The sequence below is a fragment of the Patagioenas fasciata genome, chromosome 4 (assembly GCF_037038585.1).
Source record: "Patagioenas fasciata isolate bPatFas1 chromosome 4, bPatFas1.hap1, whole genome shotgun sequence".
NCBI classification, from domain to species: domain Eukaryota; kingdom Metazoa; phylum Chordata; class Aves; order Columbiformes; family Columbidae; genus Patagioenas; species Patagioenas fasciata.
Genome location: NC_092523.1, coordinates 1124961 through 1144172, shown reverse-complemented (window position 1 = coordinate 1144172; position 19212 = coordinate 1124961). Strand labels below are relative to the sequence as shown.

The 19212-nt window shown below is 55.3% G+C and overlaps 1 protein-coding gene across 7 annotated transcripts in view; it reads right to left on the bottom strand.

The window, feature by feature from the left end:
- The window catches only part of ZNF638 (zinc finger protein 638), a 73478-nt gene extending 57124 nt beyond the window's left edge, over nt 1–16354 (bottom strand). For 4 of the 7 annotated variants that reach the window (XM_071808419.1, XM_065837899.2, XM_071808420.1 and 1 more), the window contains exons 1-3: nt 6131–7718; nt 320–381; nt 51–89 (exon numbers count right to left, since the gene is read on the bottom strand). In XM_071808419.1, the coding sequence (XP_071664520.1) occupies nt 51–89; nt 320–381; nt 6131–7570 (1541 nt within the window). In that variant the 5' untranslated portion in view covers nt 7571–7718. Of the gene's footprint in view, nt 1–50; nt 90–319; nt 382–2001; nt 2074–6130; nt 7767–16235 lie in introns of those variants that run through there. The other 3 variants (XM_065837900.2, XM_065837903.2, XM_065837901.2) reach the window with 3 other exon arrangements.
- Between the last annotated feature and the right edge of the window lie 2858 nt (nt 16355–19212).

The window sequence follows — 19212 nt, the reverse complement described above, 5'->3', positions numbered from 1 at the left end:
ACTATGTTTCTAAGAGCAACAAGGTAAAAACGAAAGTAACAAGCAGTTACCTCTTGGAGGAATAAGACTCGGGGTTCCAGTCGGGGTACCTGTGCAGGGGAACACATCCGTCAGTGACAAAGCCGCCGCTGCAGCCCCAGCTCTGCCCACGCGCGGCAGCGCTTCAGCCACGGGCCCTGCCCTGCGCTCCCGAAGCGCCGAGCTCGGCCCTTCCCTCCCGAGCCAGCGCCGGGCACAGTCGGACACCCCGGCCCGCGCTGGCGCAGCCGCTGCCTCTGCGCAGCGCACGCCCGGCACCCGCACCCCAAGCAGCTCTTACTGTTGGCGCAGCTGCCGGCAGCTCTCGATGTGAGAGGTGGAGTTCTGGTGCAGAATCCAGTCCTGAGGGCACAAAAACACCCAGAGAAGCTTCATTAGTGCATCCAACGGCCGCATTTCACACTCCTGGCTACGTCGCCCCATACTCGACCTTCCCTCAAACAATCTGACATCAACATCAAATTTCTCCCTTATAGGATTATTCCTCTTTACGCAAAAGACTAAAATCCTCATTGATTATCAAAAGCTGTTAAAGAACAGAAAAGCGTCTAAGTGGAACTCGAACAAAATACATCATATTAAATGAATCCATCTGTATTAGAAGACAAGAAACGCCCTGCAGCCTGCCCGGACTGATGAACACACACAGGAAATTCAGCTGAATACGTCGGAGAACCCAACACAACACGGGCTCTGTAAGTCAAACATCATTTCTCCAGAGGCAGCGCTTCTCAGGCCTTCAGCTCTAGAACACCCACCCCTAATGATGTTCCAGCTAACGGTCACTCACAAAGTCTGAGGAAATTCCTCATACACACCCTTATTTGTTTTATATTAACAATAATAACTTGACAAGAGTTTTAATTGGGAATCACCGGCAGGTTAAGCATGAGATCTATCCAGGGGTACAACGCAAACCCTTAATCTTGAAAATTACTTAAAGCACAGGTTTAACTTTAAACACAGATTCAGTGTCCAGCAGGAGAAACGACTTCATTGCAGAGCGGTGCTGGTGACAGTGACCCCAGCTGTGCAGGTGACAGTGACCTGAGCTGTGCCGGTGACAGTGACCCCAGCTGTGCCGGTGACAGTGACCCCAGCTGTGCTGAAACCAGGTGCAGCTCTGCCGCTGCCGGTGTCACCTCAGCCACCACCAGGACTAAGCAGCCTCCAAAACACAACTTCCAGCCGCTTTAACATTTTAAAATAGGTAAAAATGCTTGAATAACACAACTGACAGACAAGGCTTTGTAAAATAACTCAGGTTGTGAAATTACACATGACTTTTTCTAAGCCCACGCTGGTTTGTAACACAAAAGGTTATGAAATGTGTGGCTGGCAGAATCAATCTCTCCCGTCTATGTGGTGCAAGGCAAAGCTGGTGCTGGTTCCCCTGGGCTGGGAGGTGGGAAACCGTGACCAGCCCGGCTCCTCCTGAGCGCCAGGCAGCACGGAGCTGGTGCAAACAGCTGCGCCTGCACTGACCCCCAGCCCAGCCACAGCAAACGTGCGGCTGCACCAGAGCTGCCCCACTGCTCGGGAACACAAAACCGGGGGTTAAAGACACTCGGCCACGCTGGGAGCACAAGGCTGGTGATTTCCTGGAGGAGCAGACACACTGCGCAACCAGCAAACCAAGGCACTGGGAGATTTCAGTGGTTGTGTTCACAAAAGCACCCCAGCTGTTCAAATACAGACAGAAAAGCACCCCTTGGAATCCCCTCTGCATCAGCGTCTGAAGGGACAGAGGGAAGGGTGAGAAACCACGGGCACAGTGAACACGGGGAAAGAGCCACAACGGACCATCAGACACTTCTCTTCCTCATAACAACCCCTCACTGAGCAACCCCATTCTTAAGAATTCTATTTTTCTAGAGTCTTCAAGTTCGGGAAAACTGTTACTCAAGGGCTAAAGCAACTTGGTGTGTAGAAATGAAAGAAAATCAGGCTTCAGATACCCACTCGCACAGAAACACAGGCAGGGGCCGCGAGGACCGAGGGTATTTTGCTTCCAAGCGTCTCCAGCCGCCAGCCTGATGAGCACTAACGAGAGCAGCAGGTCTGCAAAGGGGTTTTCTCCTCCCTAACCAACACAACAGGCTTCTCGGCTTCTCGTCTTCCCCACACCAGTGCCCGCTGGCGTCTCCCAGAACCCCAGGCATCTCCATTGCTGCACATCCCTCCTCTTCGGTTCCTCCATTGCCCCTCAGTGTCTGCAGAAACACCCCCCCGGTCCGTGTGTCCGCACAGACGGATCCTCCTCCCCAGCGGGACGGGATCCCTCCCCAGCACAAACGCTGCAGCGCGTCCTGGATGGGGCAGAATTCGCGGGCGGTTTCTTACAGCAGCAGCTCCTCAATCTTTTTAACTTCTGGAGACCTTGCGCATCCCCAGCACAAAGGGGCTGAAGAAGCAGGTGACAGAGCCGAGTGTCTCCAGTCTCCACATTCGCCTCTAGTTCAGCTAGAAAACAAAACCTGTAACACACCGTAAACAGGACCCCTCGTGCTGGCAACAGCGCAAATCTACTTGGGTCCAAAAGTGACGTGCAAAGAGAGGAATCACGCTTTATTATTCCCAGTTTCAAGCTGAAAATGAAGCTGCTCTGTGAAATACTTAGAAAATGTCTCAGTAAGTCAGGGGTTTTGTAAATACAGTTGAAAGAAGACGACACAGCCACCTGAGGGCAGAACGGGGCACTCTGCCCTCAGGAATCCGCAGGACACAAATGCAGGAGTTGTTGAGAAGCCTCCAGGTCAGCAAGGAGCCTCAGCATCAGTTACCTCTCCAAATCAATGTTCTGAAGCTCCAAAAGCCGTCTTCCTACAGAGCCAGTTTTGTAACGCGTGTGTCCAGCCACCCCTGACAGGCCACACAGACACCTGGTGACACAAGGTACCAACGAGGACAAATCCTGCACACTTCCGACGCTGCTCCGCTAACAATCAGCTTTCAACTCCATGGTAATCCATCGTCGTTTATCCCCAGCCCGCAGTATTCCGGGCAGCCTGTCGGAGCGCGGACACCCGCTGCAGGACCAGCTCTGGACGTGCGCCGTGGATCCAAAATGCAGAATCTCACCCCAGAACAAACGTCTCAGCAAAGCCCAGCGGAGGCGGCTGGAAACAGCGCCAAGTAACGGAGCCTCCCCCGCTTATCGCTAAAGGTCCAGGGGCACTTTGGGGAGGAAGAGAAATGCTACACAGAGCTTTTCCAACGCTACAGGAGCGCGTTCAGCCCTGCTGCCCTCAAAACCTGTTTTCCAGGGTGAGCTGTGCCACGCGGATGGAAGACACCGTCACTTCCAACTCCCAAACAACGTCCTGGCAGAAAAGGCAAACCAACAAAGGCAAAGTAGCCGAGCTGAAGGAACGAGGGGGACACGGTTCAGAGGAGCAAATCCAGAACTGTGGCCGCTGTCGGTCGGTGCAGAGTGAGGGTCCGGGAGCAGGAGCCGGGTCTCCCATCCAGCCCTGGCCCTGGTGTTGGGGTGAACTAACACCCGCTAACTCACCTGGATTCTCCGGCACGCAGCTTCTGCTCCAGCCTCAGCCGGGGATGAACGGTCGCTGTGGCAGTACCAGACTGCATTGAAAGAACCCACAATCAGATGGTTTGTCACTGTGAGTACTCTGAACCTGAAATCCATCAGTGTAACGTCACCAAAACTTTGTTCTTCACGTATCCAACCTCTTCAAGCGTTGGATAAAGGGAAGGTTTTCCTCAACTGGCATCTTCCATCATCTCCATCCATTCTTATTCCACTTCGCTTGCCTGTTTTCTCCCCAGCTTCCCACAAAGATACCTGGTTATAACACGAATTCCTAAACTGCTTGTTGTGACTCGGTAGGACACACCAGAAATCACCGTGTGCGCCCGGTTATTTGGAGCTAAGAGCCGGTTCACTAGAGGTGCGGAGCAGGAGGAACGTCCCTCTGAGCCAGGCTGGCACGGTCCCTTCCACCCAGCCCGGCTGCCATTCTCTGAACTACCGCCGCTCATCTGTTCTTTTATTTGAGCTGTCACAAGGCCGCGGCAGACGGCACCGACACCGCGTGTGGGCCCGCGGCTCCGCCTGCCCGCCGCCCGTTCCGCCGTGCGAAGGGGCCGCTCCACGTGCTTCCTCTAAGACCAAAATAACCGCACGTCCAGGTCACCGGGAACCGCGCGGCCAAGACAAACACACCTGTGTTTGTGAAACAAACCGTGACGCTGAAAGCAAGAGCGATCTTTTGTTCTTCAGAATTCATAAATACACGAGGCTGACGCTTCTTGAACAATCGGGGTTTTTTTCCCAGTAAGAAAAAAGAGTCACTCTTGTGGTTATTGTTCAACACGGCTGTCTAAACGTGCCTTGTCCCACGCCATCTCAACCACTCTGATCTGCCCACAGCAGGAGTAACACAAAGCAAAAAACACCATACGGAATCAAGATAACATGAGGCAGAGGCAGAGGCCGCCGTGACAGGGGGAGGGCTGTGGAGTGGCTGCAGAACACGGGCTACACCGGTGCCGGCAGGACCAGCTGTAACCTGGAGTCCCCTGTTGTGATTTAACCACAACCAGCAACTGGGAGCACGCAGCCACTCGCTCGCTCCCTCAGCGGCTGGGATGGGGAGAGAACAGAAAGGGAAGGGAGAGCTTGTGGGCTGAGGTAAGAACGGTCTAATAGGGCTGGAAAGAAGAGAAAATCATAATAATAATACAGATCTAAAAAGTGATGCACAGTGCAACTGCTCACAGCCCATCCCAGAAGAGCAGAGACCTCAAAGACAATCGCCCTGAACAGCCGGTCCCGGGAAAAGAGCGTCCTGGTCCCCAACAGCCGGTCCCAGGAAGAGAAGGGAGCAAAGCAAAGGGCTGGGCTGGAAACGCCAGCAAAACCCAAACCAAAAGACCATGCCAGCTACTGCAAAGATTCTACCAACTGTGAAGCCAATTAACTCAACACCAGCAAACCAGCACAGCTGCTTGGAAAAATTCACCGCTAATTTGTCAGGAATTGTCAGCAGAAACATTTACTTACTTTTAGGAAGTACCAGTAAGCAAACTACTGAATAATTCACATTTCAGTGGATTACACTTTCCCAATCTGCTTCGTCCATTTATTAACACAGACCCAAACTGGTTGCCCTGTTGGATTTTACCCAGTTTTATTTTCAAACTTCCCTTTAAGTTTCCAGGTCTGGCGGAGCAGCCGCAGCCGCTCCCGCGTGAGAGCACTTGAGGGTGCACTTCCCTGCAGCCCCCGCGCGCTGTCCCCGTCTTCCCCATTCACCCCAGCGCAAACAGGGGCTGGCGCTCTCGCATTCACTCCCCAGACCGCAGCGAACGCTCCCCTGGGCTCTCCGCACCATCACTGAGCGCTCTTTAAACACAGAAACAAACCATCATCATTCGGTTATTTAAAATGCCTTTCTCCTGTATTTCTGACACACCAAGCCTACGTCTTTCAAGACAAATCCACAGCTTTCGGTATGGTTCTCTCTCCCAGGGTTCACCAGCTCCTTCCTTCTCTTCCTCCAAGAGCTGCAACTGTTATTTGCTTCAGCGCGGAGGGCTCGGCAGATGAATGAAGCATTCTGTGTGTCCCCCAGCGCTGCTCTTCGCCTCTGGAACAGGCAACGGCACAAACCCCACATTTGGGAGAGGACGTTTCTGCGGATCAACAGGCTGCTTTGTTTCATCGCGGACTTTGCGGGAGGGCTGAGCGCACGAGCCTCCCCCTGTCCCACCGAGGTCCGCAGCCCACGTGCGCACACGCTGCAGTCACCCAGATGGCGTCGGGATTCACTCCACTGACAAAGGCTTTGTTTTGTCATTTGAAACCCATCGCAGAACACAGAAACCATTTTTAATATAAAAAAGAAAAACTTTGAAAAGCAATTTGCAACAGGACACGCTGTGCAGCAGTTACAATAACTCACTAGCACTGTTTCTGGCACTGTGGAATTTGCACGGAAGCCCCAAACTGGCGACCAGCATCACAATTCGTTTAGCGCACCGTAAAGGAAAGAATTAGTTGATCAAACAGAGCAGCGGGTGAGATGTCGAGTACAAGCTTATGCAATAATCTGGGAAAGACACTTACCTCCATGTGAGTGCACTCAATGCTACACAGAGAACACACGTGCGGAAACGCTCGCGGCGACGTGGCGTAGTAGTCGTTCATCATGGTGGACGTGGGCCAGCGCTTGGTCCTGTGCGCGCCGCGCTGCAGGAAGGCGGGGAGCCAGGACGCCTTCACGATCCCGAACGGGGAGCGGATGGGCCCCTCGGGCTCCGGCTGGAAGGGCTTGGGGCCGGGCGCCGGGCCGCTCTGGGCGCCGGGCTGGCTCGGCCCTGGCTCGTGCGCGATCCGTTCGTGCGGGATCTGCTCGTGCTGGCTCACGGTGGTGATGAGAACGGCGGAAAAGGGCGGCTGGGGCAGCGGGGAGATGATGTGCTGGGTGACGGACTGCTGGACCAGGGGCGGCATGACGGGCGGCAGGATGGGCTGCGCCAGCGGCGGCAGGATGGGCGGCAGGATGGGCGGCAGCACGGGCGGCATGGCCGGCAGGGCCGGCTGCGCCACCGGCTTCACCACGGGGAGCCCCACGGGCGACGGGCACAGCGGGGGGACCTTTCTGGCGGGCACGGCCGGAAAAAAGGAGCCGGGGTTCGACGAACCGTTCTGGAACACGGGCGGTTTGATCAAATCTTCGACTGGAAACACGGGGCTGCACGGCACGCTGGGCGGGGGGACGACCACGGGCACGTTCTGCTCCCGCTGGAAGTCTTCCCTGTTCTCCCTGCCCAGCGCTTCGGGATTATAGACGGACGCTTCCAGAGGATCTTCTGTCGGCTCTTCGGGGTCGTACGCACGCGCTTCCAGAGGATCTTCGGTGTAACCGTATTTACTCGCGTGCCCATAATCGATCACTTTACTCTTGACGGCCGCACCACTCGTACCACCAACCGTTTCTTCCCCTCGTCTCTGGGAACGCGCCCCAGCCGCAGAATGACCCATCTTACGGATCCGGATTTCTCTCAGGATGAGCGGCATGTTCTCAGGCGTTAACTGGTCGTCTGGATAGCGGCTGAGCTCCTCCAGATCTTCGTTAGACAGCCCGAAACTCGCCAAAATACTGGAAGCGCTTTCTGGCGTGTAGCGGTTCTGGGCGTTGGAGCTCTGCTCCGCACCCCGGGCCGGGCCGGGCGGCTTGGGCCCCGCCGTCCCCGCCGAGCGCGGGGCCCCGTCCCAGCGCGCCGAGCGAGCTTCCGCCTTCTGCTCCGGGTGCAGGTTCGGCTTCTCCTTGACCTGCCTCGGATCGGGTCTGTGCAGAGTCACCAGCACCTTTATCCTGTGCGAAAGCGTCGACTGGAAGGACTCCTGTCCCGAGAGCCCCCGGGGGGGCCCTTGTGGCGCTGTGGGCGCAGGTTTGCGCTGCAGGTCGGCGGCATCTCCTGCGGGGAAGGGTCCCGGGGGCATCGCGCCGGAGGGGTTCGCTTCTCTGGGCCGCTGAGGCGAAGCTCCTCTGGGGCCGAACATGATGTTCTTCAGCAACGCCTGCTGTGTCCAGGCATGCGGCGGCGCGGGGCCGGCACCCGAGGTCAATTGCTGAAGAGCCAGGCGGGTCTTAATGTGCGCGAGCTGTAAAGGAGGAGGGCCCGGCACGAGCGGGCTCGCAATGCCAAGGTTCAAGGAATTCACAAGTGGTGCGAAACTTTCCAAGAATAACACAAAGCTGAAAGTTAAAACACAAGTATTAGATTATTTTCTCTTTGCACCTGCTTTACACAGCGGATTCTATACCCGGTGAGAAACACAACTCAAGTCACCAAACGGTATTTTCGTGACAGGTTAAATGGTACTTTCTGAATCCGAAATTGCGTTGAACAAAAACGTTTCCTTTCACTGCATAAAATCTTAATATGCACTGAATAAATAACAGATAATCAGCAAATGAGCTTTACCCGACAAGTTCAATGTCTCATAACACACTCTTCCAACAGCGTTCTCCAAAACTCGGTGTTCCAGTTAACGACAGCACAGTTTGAATCTATTTACAGTCAGAGCTGTTTTCTGAGCAACAAGGCAAAGCACCGAAAGCGCCTGGAGATACTGCTGAGGTACAGACTGGGAGGGAAACCGTCACAGAAAGAGTTCAAACCCGTTACAGCTCAGACGTCAAGCCCTGGTGGAAGCGAAGCCCAGAGATGGTTTTCCAGGCCGGCCACTCCCCAGCGCTCTCCCGGGTAAACTACCATACCCTGAAAGCATCCGAAGGGCGGGACGGGCCGGGAGCTCTGCGGCCACAAACCTCCCGTCGCCCACATGTTAAAGGCACCATCTTACACTGCAACAGCTTTAAACAGGTGTCAAACCATACAGAACTGGGACCGTCTACATACAGGCGTAAAAAAGCACAATGGCAACGGGAACTGCCGGCTTTTAGTCAGCTGAAACCACCGAGAAAATCCTGTAAGGCAGGAGAAGAATGTACAAGTACAGGTGGAGTAAGATAAAGCGATGCTCACACTAACAAAATAAGAAATAGCACAGAATTTGGGTAATGCGTTCATGTATAATACTCCAAAAGTGCAGAACCTGAAGTCAAAAGGATCCGGAGAAGTCCTCGCGCCATCTCTGTGTGGTGGTGCGACCCCGGCTGGCAACCGGGACCACGCAGCCGCTCAGTCACCCCACCCAAGGGAGACGGGGCAGAATCGGAAAGGGGGAAACAAAACCTCGCGGGGTGAGAGAACAGTTTAATAAGACAGTAAAGGAAGAGAAAATAATCGTCATAATAAAAGCATCCACAATACATATACAGAATAAGTGATGCACAACGGTCCCGCCCAGCCCACCCCAGGAGACACGGACAGCGGTTCACACTCAAACACCATCGCGCTGAACGGCGGTCCCGGGCCCAAACAGCCGGTCCTGGGAAGAGAAGCGAGCAAAAGGCTAAAGCATGAGCCAGGAAATCTGGCTTCACCTACATATATATATATATACACACACATAGATATATATATATATGCAGAATGATGCTAATGGTACAGAACATCACAGTATGTTAGGGATCTGAAGGGACCTCTAAAGATCATCTAGTCCAGTCCCCCATATCTCAGTGCCCAGCCGAAAAAGCCCAAATGTCAGGGAGCCCTCACCTGCTTTTCACCCCAACTCGGAAGCACAGCCTGGCTGCCGGGAGCAGACCTGCACCCCGGCCTGTCAGGTGTGACCACACCATTCTCATGCTAAACCCAACCCAAAGGCCCACTCTAGCTACCAAACCCACGAAGAACAGGACGCGGATCCCAGCCGAAGCAGCACGCCTTGCCGGTCTGCGGGGGGTGCCTCTCTGCTCTGTCACCTGTAGGGACTGAAGGTCCGAAGCGCGAGCAGCACAGCCCCACAAATACCAACGGCACGCAGCTCCGGCGTGAGAGCTGAACCGTGGACAAGCTGCGGCAAACCCCCACTTTACAGCTGAATTTCTGCCGCTTCTTACCATCCCTACGTTAAACTTTCTTTTTAAGTTCTATTAATAATTATTTAATGTTAATTTAAGCACAAACTGAAGTCAGGTCAAGGAGAAACAGCAGCTACAGAAACATTAATACATCTCTTCTCCAATACAAAAAAGCCACAATAAAGCTTCCCCGCAGAAAACAAGCCCAGAAGTCCGGCCTCTCATCCAGGGCTCCTCACCCAATATTCCTCCCCTGTCAACAAATTAAATCACATTGAAACGCTCTGCATGTTCAGCCAAGTTCCTTTGAGACAGTTTCCAAACAGATTGTTCAGCAAACATCCACAAAATAACCTCTGGCCCTTCGGTTCTGCACCGCGGGCAGGACAGCCGAGCACTGAACAGTCAGCTCAGTATCCAGCGGCACCGGGGCACTTCTGCTGCTTTGGGACAATTCTTAAAGCAAATTCCTCATGCACGTGGCTGTTGGACAGGCAATACAGGTACATACCCACTTCACCCCAGGGCGTGCTGCTGGGATAACCTATTGAGAGCAAACCAGATTACATTGCTTTTGGTTTTCAGTGAATATTCGGAACTAAAATCTCAGATAACTTCTTCCTTTGTTTTAGGAACATAAGGGGAAAAACACCTTCCATTTTGGACACTAAAAACATTAAAATAGCCTTACTGAGGTAGGGCAGAGGTTCAACACCCTGCGTGCAGCCCACGCTATACGTCCATGTACTCTCTAAGTCCCGAAGCTTCCTTCAGTTAACGGTCTAAGGGCTGTAATGCCATTCTACCTGCGATGTTCATTAAGCAGAATAGTCAAAGGGAGGCTTTCCTCAGAACGCAACAACACGCTGCAGTGTGTTCAGGACACGGTCACCCTGAGCCCGCAAACGGACCCTCCAGGAACGGTAACACCCAAAGCAGCAGCTTCTCTTTAAACCCAGAGCCAGCAGAGCCACCGGCCCGGTCCCCGTGGTGCCGGAACCCAGCGCTGGGAACAGGCTGCTCAGGTAGAGACGCGACGCCACCATTTAAAGTCACCTCGCTGTGTGTCCTGGTTTTGGTTGGGATAGAGGTCATTTTCCTCCTGGTAGGTGGTACAGAGCTGTTAAACCAGGGTCAGCGCTGCTAAGCCAGGGCCAGCGCTGGGCACACAACGGTGTCCGGGCTGCTGCTTTCTGCTGCTCTGGGCCCACCAGAGTGGCTGGGGGGACACGGCTTGGGGGGAACACCCGACACAGCCACAGGGATGTTCCACACCATGTAATGTCACGCTCAGCAGTGTAAGTGGGGTGGAGGAAGAAAGAGGGAGAGTTTGGGCTTCCAAGGGGGTGAGAGCCTGGGCAGGTTCCGAGAGAGGTGGTGGATGAACCATCCCTGAGACATCCCAGGCCAGGCTGGACGGGGCTCCGAGCACCCTGAGCTGGTGAAGATGTCCCTGTCATGCCAGCCCCCTGACCAGGGGGCTGTAAGGTCCCTCCAACACAGACCAGCTGTGATTCAATGACTCTAAGGTGGTGACATCCTTTGCCTGACTGTCCCTATTTCACTTTCCACACCGTCTCCATCTCATCCCACGAGTTTTCTATCACTTCACCTCCCTTTTCCTGTCCCGCTGAGCGAGTGAGCGGCTGCGTGGCTGCCGGCCGGGGTCACCCCGCACGGTTAATGTCACGTTGCTGTCCCTGCAGTGTGACCGTCCCCAGCTCCCGGCCTTGCCGTGGCTCCATCTTCACATTTCACAGCCACAGCTCCGGGCTCTGCGGCGCACCCGCGTTCCCACAATGTCAATATATTGAAACGCAACCTTCGCTTGACTGTAAGTAGCACACATCCAGAAAATTCCATACTGTTTATAGAGACAAACCGGCAAAAATTATCCCTTCAGTGACTGTGCGAGATTTTCTCTCCTGATCAAACCTTCTCTTGTGACTACAGAAAGCAGCTTCCACATTCTCACAAGGTCTCACTGCCAAACCTGTAACTCAGCCTCCTGTTTTGTGACTGATTCTTGCACTGCACGGCTGGCTCAGAGCTGCTCCCGGTCCTCACAGGCTCCAACAGCACAGCTTCGAGACACAAGTACCATTGGTACTCCTCACCTTCAAAACTAAGAGCCTGAACCAGCAGCCTCACTGCTCAGTGCTGTGTTTTCTCCTTTCCACTCCCAGGACTCCTCGTATTTGCCTGAAATCCGCAAGCACCCACTGCTTGTGGCTGTTGTGCCCTGTACCTATAAGAAAAAGGAGTTTTCTACACATTTGTATTGGCATAGTGAACTTTCGGCTTTCTTACCGTCCCCGTCCGGGTCCCTTTGGTTTGGCAGCATTACCTCTGCACACAGAAACGCTGCAAGCAGGCTGGAGAGAGCTTAAAAACGCAAACTCAATTCTTTATTGCTAAATACGCGCTCAGGCTGGTAGGATTCAGCAGATCGCTGGTGGAAGTGTCAGTGTTTCCATTGCTCCCAGTATGACCACATGGGCAACGGGAACAGGCGGTCGCGCTGCTCCCCAAAAGGGCTCCTGACTTACGTTGCTGTCACCGTCTCCCTGTACGTTTTCTTCTCTTTAGTATTTTTTTTTACTATTCTCAGTTCACATTTTTCCTTTGAAACCCTTGAGCTGGTGGGAGGGAGAGGGTAAAAGCTCATTCGAGCCGTATCCTCCATCCAGGGAGGGTGTGAGACCGTCCCGGAGTCACCAGATGAACAAACGTCATCGTTAACCTCCCCAGCGCCTGCGTCAGGAGACAGAGCTTTCCGCTCATCCACCCGCGTTGGGCCACTTGGCAAAGCGAACTGATGAAGCTGAATGGAAAGCAGGGAGGGTGGCGTTCGGCTGCTCTGGGATGCGCTGAAACGTGAAGGTTCGAGGTGAGCGCAGTGGGCTCCAGGGAATTCCACCCGTTTCATTCACTTCTGATGAAGCATTGGCAAGGTCAGGATGTCACCGCACCAGGAAAGCGGCTAGAGGATCCCAAACACCCCCAGAATTGGTTCTTTTGAAGAGGAAGGTGAGAATCGAGCCTCAGATATCTTCTTGTTTCCTTAGTCTTGGCATCGCTTGACCTTGCAGCGTTTCTCCTGGGGTCAGCGGGGACACGCAGCCCACACAGCTCCATCGCACACTGTCTGTCGCACAACAGCAGGACACGGGCTGCACATCGACCTCCACGGGAGGAACCGCTTCCAGCGCTTGGCCTCCGTTTCCTGCGACTTCAGGGTGCACTTATGGCCAGGTCACACGGAAACGAGCGTTGTAGGTGTGCTCGAGTATATTTGCCTTATTGTGCGCTGAGTAAAGTCGTGAATGTTTCGCTGCAGAGGTTTCAGAGTCACTGAGGGCTGCACGGCACAAACACGGACAACTTTTAAAGCCTCGGTGTCACAGCTGAACGCCAGCCGGCAACCAGGACCACGCAGCCGCTCACTCACTCCTTCCCCAAGCCGGATGGGGAGAGACTAGGAGAGGGAAAAAACCTCATGGGTTGAGACAAGAATTGCTTAATAGGACACCAAAGGAAAAGAAAATAAACAATAATAGTGATATATGCACAAAGCAAGCAACACCAATTGCCCGGCAGGAACGTTTGTCCCCCAGCCACCTCCACCTTACACACAGAGCGCGACACGATATGGTAAGAAAGGTCCCTTTGGTCGGTTCGGGTCAGCTGTCCGGCCATGTCCCATCCAGGAGGAGCTGCCCCTCGGTACCAACTGCTCCCGAAGCGGCTCTGACCCCTCACACGCTGCCCCAAGCTCCTTTTTACTCAGAATGTCCAAAACCCCACGGGGCGACCTCGAGTCTCCCCAGCGCTGTCTGCCCGAGGCTCTGGGCTGCTATAAAGCACGTTTTTTACATCTTGTCCTGCCTGGACTGGCCCAAGAGCTCCTGAGCGGATCCTCTCCCCCTTAATTTGTCCAAAGGCTCAGGGTTTCCCTCCAAATGGTTCATTTTCCGAGTCACTCGATAGAGAGGGGTCACGATCTGACTGTTATTTGGAATGTGCATTCTCCAAAAACCACAACACCTACAACCGTTTGTGTTTCCTTTTCACCAGCCGGAGGAGACACAGTTGCTGTTCATTGATCTGGGATCTGACAACACCCATCTCGCGGCCTTATTGCTAAAAGCTGAATCTCCTCCGCAGGTCCCTTCACCTCACTTTGTCTTAGGGCAAAACCAGCTTCAGTAGGAGTTAAACCTTTCCTTTCTCAACAACTTCGGCTGTGTTGCCACAATCACCCAGCACCACCACATTAACTGTGCCCCAGCCAAAGCCAGCCAGACATGGCCCAAAGCCGAGCCCGACACGGCCCAAAGCCGGACATGTGTTCCAACACCAGCTCTGGGCTACAAACCAGGATGGATGATTGGCTTTAAATAAGACGCACTTTAATCAGTTACATACTTCTAGAAATAACCCTAGAGAAAAAGACATTTTAAAAAGTGAGCAACCCATATGACATTACTATATTAAAATAATTGTAACTGAGCGAAAACCCTAAAGCAGTTGAAGTGTGAGATTTGCTCACCACCCGGTGACCAACACCCAGCCCATCCCAGGCAGCGATCACAACAACTGGCCCCAAACGGCCAATGGTGGAGAAAAATAACAATTTGTTACAAAAATAACAAAACAAGTAAAACCCCCTGACCGGATGAGCCAGCCAAGCCGGGCCCTGCTCTCAGGGAACGGGGCAGGGAGCACCGTGCTGCCTGGTCTGGATGCTCCGCTCCTCCCGGCCCTGAGCAGGTGAAAAAGTCCTCGGTTTCCTTGGCAACAGCCCAAAGATCAGGGGGTTCTCACCTGCTTTTCATCCCCAGCCCAAATCCCAGCCTGGCGTGAGCTCTGTCCCCAGCCAAGGGATGGGACATGCATGTGTCACCATCATCTCACACTGCATCCAAACAAAAGACTGTGCTAGCTACCAAAAGGAAGGGAAATGAGCTCAATCCCAGTAAAACCAGTACACTAAGTTTCAAAAATAAAGTCAAATCTCCAAACACATGAGGTTCCTGGGTGAGCACTACGAACTGGGGCAAAACCACTCTGGCTGGATTGAAGAAGAATTTTAGACACTGTTTCACTTCTTTGGACCCCTCCCAACCTCCCCAAGTTTATCAAAGTCCTTGACTTGGGATGAACATCCCTTGGCAACAACCACAACATCAGCGTCTTATCAACATTCTTCTCATTCTAATTGCAAAGCACAGCGCTAGGAAGGAAATTAACTCTATTCCAGCCAAAACCAGGACCCGGAGAGACTATTACTTCATTCAACAGCCACTTTTAAAGCCAAACCCACTGTTCCCAAACAGCCAGCTAGTTTGGTTTTAATGCAACGGGCTAAATGTATAGATTTAACTAAAGGTCTGAGCTTGCACCGAAACACAGGTGACAGAGGTGAGAAGCAGAGAGCAAATGGTGCACTTCCCAAACTCAACAAACATGTAAAACCTGAGATGGAGCAAACGCGTGTTGTGCCATCGACCCCGTTAAATCCCCGCTGGCTGTCCAGACTGCGGCTGCGACCACGGCAAACGTTACACCGCTGGTTAACATTGACACGGCAAGCGTTACACCGCTGGTTAACACCGACAGGGCAAACGTTACACCGCTGGTTAACACCGACGGGACAAACGTTACACCGCTGGTTAACATTGACACAGCAAACATTACACCGCTGGTTAACACCGACGGGACAAACGTTACACCGCTGGTTAACACCGACGGGACAAACGTTACACCGCTGGTTAACACCGACGGGGCAAATGTTACACCGCTGGTTAACACCGACGGGACAAACGTTACACCGCTGGTTAACACCGACGGGACAAACGTTACACCGCTGGTTAACATTGACACAGCAAACATTACACCGCTGGTTAACACCGACGGGACAAACGTTACACCGCTGGTTAACACCGACGGGACAAACATTACACCGCTGGTTAACACCGACGGGACAAACGTTACACCGCTGGTTAACACCGACGGGACAAACGTTACACCGCTGGTTAACACCGACAGGACACATGTTATGCTGCTGTTCAACACAGGGTGTTCATGCACCTGCCTTTGATGAGGCAAGAAAACCGACTGCAGGGCCAGCAGAGGGGGAACAGGAGAGAGCGACGGGGGAACAGAGGGGATCAAGGGGATACAAAGTGGATCAAGGTGGGGGGGGACACGGGAGGATGGGGGATACGGGGATCAGAGGGGACACGGGAGGGTCAGGAGATGGCAGAAGAGACACGGGAGGGCAAGGGGAAAGCAGGAGAGACGGGGGATGGTGGAAGGACAGCGGGATGGGGGGACAAGCAGGGGACAGGGGGACCGGGGAATGACGGGAGGGCCAGGAGGGGCCGGGGGGTTGGGGGCACACGTGGTGACCGCAGCGCCCGGCGGGACGAGCGGCCGCTCCGCCCCCGGTAACCGGCCCAGCGCTCGGGAGGCGGCAGCCCCGGCCCCAACAGCCGGCAGCGTGGCTCCCCGGCAACAACCGGCTGCGCCAGGGCCTTGCAGCCACCAAGGCGGGAAGGCGGCCCAGGGGCCGGTGGGAGAGGGGCCGGGCCCGGGGGGTCGCCGTAGGGGCTGCCGGGGGCATCGTCCCCACCGCGGGCGCCCCGGCCGCCCCCACCCGCAGCCATCTTGTGCGTCCCCCTCCTCGCTGCGCCCCGCAGGGCCGGGGAGCGGCCGGCGCCGAGCTCCTACCTGCGGCGGGGCGCAGCCCAGCGCGCTGCCCGCTGCCGCCCGTGGCGCCGCCGCCGCGCCGGGTCCCGCGGCCCGCGAGCTGCCGCCGCCGGGAGCAACGGGCACTGCGCCTGCGCGCCGCGAGGGGCAGCGGAGAGCGCATGCGCTGGACACACGTGTGCGAGCAGCGCCATCCGCGCAGGCGCACTAAGCGCCGCGAAGCCACGGCGGGTTGGCACTTTCAGTGTGGGCACGGTGGTTGAGGTGCGCATGCGCAATCGCCCGCACTGGCCTCAGCAGAGACAGGTGCGCATGCGCCCGATGTTGAGGGGAATTGCGCAGAGCATGCCGGGAATATTCCCCTATATAAGCGCCCGCTGCGGCACCACTGCCCCATAGCGCCGGTGGGCGCCTCTCCGCGCGCCTCTCCGCGCGCCTCTCCGCGCGCCTCTCCGCGCGCCTCTCCGCGCGCCTCTCCGCGCGCCTCTCCGCGCGCCTCTCCGCGCGCCTCTCCGCGCGCCTCTCCGCGCGCCTCTCCGCGCGCCTCTCCGCGCGCCTCTCCGCGCGCCTCTCCGCGCGCCTCTCCGCGCGCCTCTCCGCGCGCCTCTCCGCGCGCCTCTCCGCGCGCCTCTCCGCGCGCCTCTCCGCGCGCCTCTCCGCGCATTGATGCTGCTTCCCTTTGCTTCTCGTAGGCGGCGCTGTTCACAGAAGCGCTTCGGTTGGAAAACCTCAAGCTCATCAAGTTCCCCCATCCCCGTCAGTGCCCCATGTCCTGAGAACCTCGTGTCCGTCTGTCCAACCCTCCAGGGACGGTGACTCCAGCACTGCCCTGGGCAGCCCCTCTTGTGTGCTGCCTGTTTCAGCAGCTTTTCAACACCCTCCTCGGGTTCCTCATTCCCCAGGAGCAGCTGAGGGACCTGGGGGGTTCAGCTGGAGAACAGGAGCTGAGGGGAGACCTTCTGATCTCTGAACTGCCTGAAAGGAGCTTGGAGCCAGGGGGGTCGGGCTCTGCTCCCCAGGAACAAGCGCCGGGAGCAGAGGAAACGGCCTCAAGTTGCCCAGGGGAGGTTGAGCTTGGATTTGGGAACAATTCCTCCCCAAAGGGCTGTGGGGCATTGGAACAGGCTGCCCAGGGCAGTGCTGGAGTCACCATCCCTGGAGGGCTGGACAGATGGACAGGAGGTTCTCAGGACATGGGGCAGGGACAGGGGTGCATTATGGGTGGACTCCATGATCTCAATGGGCTTTTCCACCCAGGGTGACCCCGTTTCCTCTGCCATGGCCCATGTGGCCGCCAGGCTGCGCTTCACCGTGACCCCTCAGCAACACCATGAGCCTGTGGCGTTGTCACCTCTGCTGGTTCCCACCTCACAGGACCATTTCTCCAGTGTGTGTTCAGCCTCATGCACTGGGCCACAGTGGAACCTGTGGACCCCCTCTGCCAATTGCTCTCCAACGTGCCCTGGACATGACTGGGGGGCAGCAACCGCCCCAGTTTTCCACTGGAAACCAGCACAGAGCGCGAGACTTGTGTGCCGCTGGCTCCCGGGCTTGTCCGTCCTGCTGTTGTTTGCTTTCAGAGCAGCAGCGTTCACACCTGGTCCCTCCAGCAAGCTGATTTCCCTGGACGTGCGATGAGCCGCTGTCCCCACATTCAGCCTTCCCCCTAAACATGGTCCATGGTGCTGGCGCTGCCCTGAAAAGGAGCATCTTAAAAACCCGCTCTGTTGTGCTGTAGCCCGGGAGGCACCTTCATGGAGCCACAGGCATCTCCGAGACACCAACGCCTGCAGAAGCCGCTGCGTTATTTCCCGAAAACAGCGTAGTATTTGAGATCCCGCGGGCGCTTTGCGCACACCCAGCAGAAGCGATCGCTGCGCTCCTGGCATGGAAACCGCTGCTGTCCCCAAACCCGCTGCTGTCCCCAAACCCACTGCTGTCACAGTATCACAGTATGTTTGGGATTGGAAGGGACCTCAAAAGATCATCCAGTCCAATCCCCCTGCTGGAGCAGGAACGCCTGGGTGAGGTCGCACAGGAAGGTGTCCAGGGGGGTTTGAATGTCTCCAGGGAAGGAGACTCCACAACCTCCCTGGGTAGCCTGTTCCAGTGCTCTGTTACCCTCACTGAGAAGAAGTTCTTTCTCAAATTTAAGTGGAACCTCTTGTGTTCCAGCTTGATCCCATTGCCCCTTGTCCTATCATTGTTTGCCACTGAGAAGAGCCTGGCTCCATCCTCGTGGCACTCACCCTTTATATATTTATAAACATTAATAAGGTCACCCCTCAGTTTCCTCCAAACTAAAGAGCCCCAGCTCCCTCAGCCTTTCTTCATAAGGGAGATGCTCCACTCCCTTAATCATCTTTGTTGCCCTGCGCTGGACCCTCTCCAGCAGTTCCCTGTCCTTCTTGAACTGAGGGGCCCAGAACTGGACACAATATTCCAGATGGGGTCTCACCAGGGCGGAGTAGAGGGGAAGGAGAACCTCTCTCGATCTACTGACCACCCCCCTTGTAATACACCCAAGGATGCCATTGGCCTTCCTGGCCACAAGGGCCCAGTGCTGGCTCATGGTCATCCTGTTGTCCACCAGGACCCCCAGGTCCCTTTCCCCTACACTGCTCTCTAATAGCTCATTCCCCAACCTATACTGGACCCTGGGGTTGTTCCTACCCAGATGCAGGACTCTACACTTTCCCTTGTTAAATTCCATCAGGTTATCCCCCGCCCAACTCTCCAGCCTGTCCAGGTCCCGCTGGATGGCAGCACAGCCTCTGGCGTGTCAGCCACTCCTCCCAGCTTAGTGTCATCAGCAAACTTGCTGATAGTACACTCAATTCCCTCGTCTAAATCGTTAATGAATATATTGAATAATATTGGCCCCAGTACTGACCCCTGAGGCCCCTGTCCCCAAACCCGCGCGGTTCCTCTCCAGCACGTGGCAACACCAACAACCCAGCAAAGTTAAACTTCTACCCTGCTTCAAGCCACCCGCTCC